General features: G+C 44.9%; 2 protein-coding genes across 2 annotated transcripts in view; one reads left to right on the plus strand and one right to left on the minus strand.

The window, feature by feature from the left end:
- Positions 1-1,246: 1,246 nt before the first annotated feature.
- Positions 1,247-4,007, plus strand: pdyn (prodynorphin). The gene is made up of 3 exons (XM_034875865.1): positions 1,247-1,433; positions 1,795-1,931; positions 3,154-4,007. The coding sequence occupies exons 2-3, from the start codon at positions 1,809-1,811 to the stop codon at positions 3,742-3,744; spliced, it is 714 nt and encodes a 237-aa protein (XP_034731756.1). The 5' UTR covers positions 1,247-1,433; positions 1,795-1,808; the 3' UTR covers positions 3,745-4,007.
- A 3,067-nt stretch (positions 4,008-7,074) lies between these two features.
- Positions 7,075-8,183, minus strand: part of gmeb2 (glucocorticoid modulatory element binding protein 2) — an 11,154-nt gene continuing 10,045 nt past the window's right edge. The window contains exon 9 of the mRNA XM_034875838.1: positions 7,075-8,131. Within this exon, the coding sequence (XP_034731729.1) occupies positions 7,470-8,131 (662 nt within the window). The 3' untranslated portion in view covers positions 7,075-7,469. The remainder of the gene's footprint in view (positions 8,132-8,183) is intronic.

Below are 8,183 nucleotides of genomic sequence, written 5' to 3' on the forward strand. Positions count from 1 at the left end.
GCAGGACGTAGCAGGACGTAGCAGGACGTAGCAGGACGCAGCAGGACGCAGCAGGACGTAGCAGGACGTAGCAGGACGTAGCAGGACGTAGCAGGGCACCACAGAGCGTAGCAGATGAACATGGCATCAGAGAACGTGTAGCGGGACCATGGCAACAGCTGCTACCAGGATTTTGGAGCCTCTCTGATCCGAGGGAACAGTTATATAGGTATAGCTATTAAATAGCTGCTCTCAAGACTCAGGACTGTGCACCAGGTCCCCCCCCACCCCCCCCCTTTTCTCTGCACTACCTATACTTTATACTTTTATATTTCGTGTTGACACTGTAAAGGTGTTGCTTCAGTCTCATTGCACATGCACTGCACTTGTGTATTATGACAATAAAGGCTTTCTATTCTATCCTATAAGTTTGTTATGAACTTCTTCCTTCTCCTTTTTAAACATGGACATTTTTGTTTTTAATGACTTAGAAAATCATTTTGGAAGATTGTGCTGAGAAGTACACATGACCTTATTAATCTGTCATTTTAATTATGAATACTGTATGTATGCATGAACATATGTATACTAGACTGTAAACTTTTTATTATAATGATTTACATGTTCAAATATACTACTACTATACTATACTATAAAATGACCCAAATACAGACATGAATATGATGCATCATGTTTATTTTTGGTAGTTTCTGAACTTCTTCCTTCTCCTTTTTGAACATGGGAATTTTTGGTTTGAATGACTTTCAATCATTTTGGAAGATTGTGCTGAGAAGTACTTCTTTATCTCTCATATTAATTGTGTATACTGTATGTATGCATGTATGTATATACTGTAAACTTTTTATTTTAATGTTTTACATGTTCAAATAAACTCCTACTATACTATACTATAAAATGACCCAAATATATGCATGGATATAATGCATGGTGTTTATATTTGGATGGTTTTCTATCCAGTTCGGGGTTTTTAGTTCAGTTGAAGAGTGATTTCTCTCTCTCCACCCTGCAGGTTAGACTCTCTTCGGGTCTTCCTAAAACAAAGACAAACCTTTGTTGATTGGTGTTAGTGTGACTTACAGCCTCGGGTTGGATCCAGGCCTCCAGAGATGGACTGATGATGATGATGATGATGACGATGCTGCCCCTCTTACACCTCCTCTGTGTGGGCGTTGTTGAAAACTCCTGAAGCGGGGAGGGGAGGGGAGGGGAGGGGGGGGGCGGTGGGCTCGTTTCCGCACCATGTCCCCTCCCATTGGTCCCTCAGTGGAAGCGGCTCTGATGCGTCGCGGTGACACAGCCGGGTCCGCGAAGATAAAAAGAAAAGACGACGAGACGCGCAGGAGAAACTGAAGTACTGGAGGACGGATATCTGATCTGTAGATGCGTCTCTGCGAGTCCTTAACACGGCTGGAAGTCTCTGTCCATCTCCTGAGGTACACACACTCAACACTCTACACTTCACTGTCTTTCTGCTTGAGTTAAGTTAAGACCGCCTTCTCGTGTTTCTCTGCTTGGCGTTAGATAAGACGATCTCGCCGGTGCGTAATTACGCACAGCGCGCAGGTCCGCATGTGCAATAACAAAGGCTGTTTAGATGAGTTATTGTAAAAAACTGACTTCATTAACAATGTTTTTAAGGGTTTTAAAAGATTTGCATTCGAAGAGGTGAATTTGTTCCATGAATTTCTGACTCTGAGGTGCTCTGATCTCATCCAGACTCACCGGCGCTGCCTGTGTTTTGGTGTGTTTTTGTTTGTGTGTGTGTGTGTGTGTGTGTGTGTGTGTGTGTTACAGGGATCTGGTGAAGAATGGAGTGGTATGTCCTGGTGCTGATGCTGAGCTTGCCTTCCTCCCTCCGCGCAGATTGCTCTTCCCAGTGTGAGAAATGCGTGCAGCAGATCCTCAGCCCCGACGCCCCGTTCAGCAGCCTGGTAACGATCAGACAACTTACTGAAAACTCGTTTCTCAGAGAGAAAGGTGGAGAACAGCTGCTGCTGCTGTTTGGAGAATGCATTGGACCGGGTTGTTTCTCTGTTTCATGTTAAAATGAGGCAGCGGGAATTGGTCTCAGTTGGACTTCTTTTAGCCAACCTTGGTGGGTGATCCGAATAATCCAAAATACTGGAATTTAAAAATTTCCATACGCATTAATTTGTCTCTAAAACAGAACTTAATTGACTGTTCGATGATTTTAATTTCCTAAATCCTAAAGTTAAAGATACCAAACGCCTAAGGGTTAATAACATGTCACATATTATATCATAATCTTACATACCATGTATTAACATGTATGCCTTTGCCTAAATGAGGCACGATAGTCTCTAGAATCCGCGATGCGTAAACCTGTGACAGCTTTCACTCATACCTGCACACCAATAACGATTTGGAGAGGACGATTGTGTGGTGCAAGCACTTTTTATTAAGAATAAAAAGGTACTAACGGGGAATATAAGGATGAAATGGAGAGAGGGGGGGGGGGGGTTCAGATAGGCTAGTTTGTCCTAGTTGCTCAAACTGACGCCAACGCTTTAATCTAAGGTTAAAAAAAGAATAAAAAAACATAGAAATTCAAATTTTCCAAACGCATAAAGATACCAAACGTGTCAGAGTAGATGTTGAGTAAATGATGAGATAAATGAGGCACTATAGGAGACATCTAGATTAGGATAAGTGATGCGTAAAACCATGACATTTTAGAATTGAATATTTTTCTTATGCATACAAATAAAGCTTTGGACCGACATGATCTTATCATTTTAGGTCTTTTCGCTTTAAAACAGGCACTTAAGGCAAAATATAAAGAGAGAAATTGGGTCTAATTTGCCTAAACTAACGCAAAAACCCTTAGTCCAAGGTTATGGCTGATTTCTAGGTCCTTAGACATGTGTTCAGGGACCAAAAAAGGTGTAACACTGACTTTTAGACGGCCTACTATCACGGGTTAAATTAGCACCATTTACCAGCCAGATGCTGGTAGGTTTGCTTCACTCACCAGCCCCAAAAAAGCCAATCTGTTAAGTGGCTGCAAAATGTAAACATCACCAGCCGTTTGGAGCCTGCCTTCCCTCTGGGTTGACACATGTTCTGGTTCCCCCCCCCCCCCCCCCCCCCCCCCCCCCCCCCCCCCCTTCTCTGTCCCTGTGTGTCCCTCAGTCGTGCAGTGCGGAGTGCGCGGGGCAGCTGCGGGGCTGCGGGCGCGAGGCTCCGGGGCTGGCGGACCTCAGCCAGGATGGAGCCGCCGCGGAGGAGGCCAGCCAGCAGGCCGATCTGGTCAAACGCTACGGCGGTTTCATCAAGAGGATCGACCGGAACAAGAACAAAATCTTCGCCTCTCCGTGGCGCGACAATTACATAATGAAGCCCGGAGCGCTGCCCGAGAAATACGAGGACTTGTGGAAGACGCTGGGGGAGCGGGACGTGGACGTGGACTCGGACGTGGACGCGCCGCGGGACGCGGACGACGCCGCGGAGGACGGCGCGCTTCACAGTTACGCTAAACGGTACGGCGGCTTTTTACGCAAATTCGGCCCCAAGTCGAAGAGGAGTAGCTCCGCGGAGCAGGAGAGCCAGGAGCCCGAGGAGCTGCACAAGCGCTACGGGGGCTTCCTGAGGAGGATCCGACCGAAGCTGAACAACCTGAAGTGGGACAAGCGGTACGGAGGCTTCCTGCGCCGCAACTTCCAAACCTCAGAGCGCTCAGCCGAGGAGCCATATTACTCCTATGATGAGGAGCTGAGCCTATAGATGAACCGTGCGGGGGGGGGATTATAAAAACTATGAAGAACTTGTGCAGGTTGACTTGAAAAAGCCACCATTTAACCCAGAACGTATCATATGCCTGCCTATATTGCTTATTACAGCTTACTTTGTTGCCTTTTTGTGTAACAACTCTCATCTCTGTGTTCTATTGGCATCGTTTGTCACTCAACCAATCTATCAATAAATTATGCTTGTTTTAATAAAACAATGAATAAAAATCACTTTCGTGTATGCCCAGCAAGTTAAAAGGCAATCTTGACTGATTTCAGCCTCGGCGCGTTCAGTCCGATCGCCGTCGCACCAAACTCCATTTAAAATTCGGGCAATTTTTTTGTTTTTATTAATTAATAGACTCATAATTGCTCTGCTATTTCTTTAATAAAAATATCAACAGGCGCTTTAAAATTCGGCAAAGACCTTAATCATACACACAGAGTTAAACAGATTTTAAACTCGAATCAAAATTGATATAAAATCTAATTTTATACTTTGAGTAAAGGTAAACATTAAGGTGACATGTTTGGTTAAGGAGCCTATATTGTGCTTGTATATTGAAACAATAAAATAAAAACCACTTTCCTGTATGCCCGAGTTAAAAGTCCACCTACTTGACTGATTTCAGCCACAGTGCGTTCCGTTCGTACCAAACTCCATTCATAAATCGGGCAATTTTATATTTTCTTACTTATCGACAGACTCGTGGACATGGATGTCTATGTATTCAAATAAAGATCAAGATGACAAGGCACGCTCTCAAATCCGGCATACACTGAGTTATAGACATGTTTCTGTTTACATTTGAAAATTTAATCCTAAATCTGGTTAAAATTTGAATGCATCCTATGAGTAAAGGTATAACATGAAGGGGACATTTTAGTGAAATAATGAGAAACATGGTGGGATATCTTTGAGCCGAATTCATCCTGAAAAGGTCTCATAACTGACAAATAGACCTGCGTTTCTTTCTGATGTGAGTCTATGTGATTTTCTTTCTTTTAACTTAAAACACTTTAAAACGATAGAAGTTTTGAATGGATCGATTCATTTCACCGGAACTGAGGCGTTCATGGGTTCGAGCTAAAGTCCGTCAAATTACACTAAGTGATGTAAACAAATACAAAGTTCAAACACGAGTAGGCCAGCGTTTCATCAGTCGGATATGGTATCGGATATTCACGTTTTGTCTAAAGGTGTTTCTGTATAGATATGTCCGGAAATACCAAAATAAAGGTCTTTTTTAGTTGGCGTCCATCATTTAATGTCGTTCTACTGCGATTATTAGACAATTAGTTGACAGATTCCCTAATTGTCCCTGATCCCAAACTATAAAATGAAGAAGTAGGTTCATTTTTAAATTTTTTTAGGACATCAAGACAACAGAAGCTGAAAGCTGAGGCACCTGAAGACGCCGGAAGAAGTCGGAGGGACTGAACAGTGAGGTTGTTGCGCCATCTTGTGGCCGAAAGACAAAAGTGTTGCATAGGCGTTGATTTCAGGGGAGGGCCCCCCCCCCCCATTTTTAGAAGAGGTAGATGGACCCAGGGGTGTAGGGGTGTAGTGTAATGTATCTAATGTAGCGGGTAAATAATATATTATATATTGGGTCGGGAACCAGAGGGTCGTCGGTTCAAGTCCCCGTACGGACCAAAGTACGGAGTGTGGATCGGTAGCTGGAGAGACGCGAGTTCACCTTCTGGGCACTGCCAGGTGCCGTACCTCGTCCCGTAATTTCCCCACTGGGGATCAATAAACTGTATAAATTAATTATGTTTTTGGGGTTTTTGAGCATCGACGACTTCATTTCCTGAATTCAGATCCACTTTCATGCACCAGTTTACGGTGAAAACACCTTTATTTAGGCTGAAGAAAAAGAAAAATAGACGATTCAAAAAATATCAAACATATGTGTTGTTGTGTGTGATTGGGCATTTTTAAGTGGGTGCATGGAGCTTTCTTAGTGAGTATGATGCTAATAATACGGGATGGACCCCCCCCCCCCCCCTTTAAAAAATATGAAAGATACTACACGCACCAAAACCGTTCAGTTGGATCAAAACATGTTCATATCCTTCTTAGGGCTGCGTTTGTTTCCACCCCAAAAGTTGAATCTGTCTTAACTTTACTACAGCATCGAAACAAAAAACAAATATTCAAATCCCAAAATAGAGAATTGGACCCCTTACCCAACAAACGGATATCTATACATCTATATATATATATATATATATATATATATATATATATGTATGTGTGTGTGTGTGTGTGTGTGTGTGTGTGTGTTTATTTTTAAAGAACATTATAAATTACATCGTAACAACTGAATTGCTCCCTCCCAGGTTTTGGGCTGAGCCCCAAATCTTCACAAAATCGAACTATTTAGCTAACTCCTTGTGATGAAGACATCCGGAAAAGGTTAGTAAATATAAGACATTGGTCTTTGACGAGAGGGTGTGTGTGTGTGTGTGTATGTGTGTGTGTGTGTGTGTGTGTGTGTGTGTGTGTGTGAACAACTCCAAAAAGCACTCGTCTTAAGGCAAAAAGTAAAGTACCTTTAACCCCTGTGTTGTCCTCCTGGGTCCAAAAGATTAACTCTTTTTCAACTCCTCATCTCCTTTTATCAACATTTGACATTTGATACGCTTTATTTGTGTTTTTTTAATTCACTACCACCACCTTACTACCACTATTTTTACACTAAATTCAGAACCCAGGGTCAATCACCCTCTTTTGTCTAGCTTTATACCTAATATTGGGGCTAATAAAGCAGAAATTATGAACTTTTTTGACTAATAGTTAAGATCAGAGAAACATATGTAGAGTGGATGAGTTTGGGCGTGATTCTCATTTAAATTTACAACCAAAATTCAATGAAAGTGATTAATTACATTTGCAAACAGCGTTGCATGGAATCCATCCTTGTTTTTCTGGTAATTTGGTTAAAAAGAATATTTCTGATGTTGTTAAAAAGGGTCAAATTTGACAGGAGGGCTAATGCATCTGGCACATTCTTGATAGAATCAAATCAAAAACAACAACAAAAAAACTAAAACTTTGACGCATTTCAGCGCCGGGAAGAAGTTGTTGAGATTGAGGTGAGAAACAGACAAAATGGACGCCGACCGACACGTCTTCATGATCAGATTTTTCTTAAAACGAGTGCCTTGAGTTGTTTCCTTCATGCTCATCTCTGTCTGCCGACGTCAGTTACTCCCAAACGAACACATTCACTAAAAATTATGTAACAATACAACATTTGTTCTGCAAAAACGGAGCATTTATTACCAAACTGAATAATTCTTCTTCCCGACAATAAAACTAGACTTAAAAATGGAACTGGCACTTTTTATTTTATCGCGAGTAATATCGGTATCGCGATATTCAACAACGTTATCGTATATTTCATATTTTCCTCACATCGTGCAGCTATAGTCCAAAAACACCGGACCTTCTTCCTGTATTTACTTCCTTGCTCCCGCCTCTCAGACTCATCCGACCAATCAGAGAGTGAACGCTGAGGCTGAGGTGAAACATTTTGACCTGCTCGGGGAGACGGAAAACGCTCCGAGTTTAAAAGCTCACCAGCTGATTCAAACCGGAGGAAATGGACGACAGGTGTTGAAAATGCCCTAAAAGTCAAAAGGTGGACAAACCTTGAGCCCTCAGAGGGGGCCGCACGTTCAAGACCGGGCAGAGAACAGCTGGTGTTTGCCTCACTGCTGCTGCTGCTGCTGCTGGTCCTGGTCCTGGTCCTGGTCCTGGTCCCCGTCTCCCTCTGCAGCCGGCTCCGTCTGACTGGCGTCCTCGCCGTCGGCGTCCGCCTGGCCTTCCTCTTGAGAGTCGTCTGCAGCGGCCGCCGTGGCGTCCATCACGCCGACGCCGCCAACCTGCTGCTGGACGGCGCACTGCGCCACGGCCAGGCTCTGCAGCCCGGCCGGCAGCGTCACCAGCTGGAACTGGGAGCCGAGCACTTTGACGTAGGCGGGGGTCGGCGAGCCGCCGGCCGCGCCCTCCTGACCCACCGGCGCCGCGGACAGCACGGTCAGGTTGGACGCGTCGGACGCCAGCTCGGAGCCAGAGAGCGAGGAGGTCAGGAAGGTGTAGCCGCCCAGGTTGGCGCCGGGCGGGGCTCCGGCCACCGTCAGCACCTTGCCCAACGGCAGGCCGGACAGCTGGTTGAGGGGCAGGGTGATCTGGGTGGGGGGGGCGGCGTTGACCGAGGCCGGGCCGGAGACGGCGCGGGTCAGCCGCGGGCGCTTGGGCGCGGGGGGTGCAGGGACCGGGGTCAGGGTCATCAGGACGTTGTTGAGGTGCTGGGATTTGCTCTTCAGCTCCTTGGCTCGCTTCCTGTGCTCGTCACACTGCTGCTCCAGAGCTACAGAGAGAGAGAGAGAGAGAGAGAGAGAGAGAGAGAGAGAGAGAGAGAG

Source organism: Etheostoma cragini, chromosome 7 (assembly GCF_013103735.1).
Source record: "Etheostoma cragini isolate CJK2018 chromosome 7, CSU_Ecrag_1.0, whole genome shotgun sequence".
Classification (NCBI taxonomy): Eukaryota; Metazoa; Chordata; class Actinopteri; order Perciformes; family Percidae; genus Etheostoma; species Etheostoma cragini.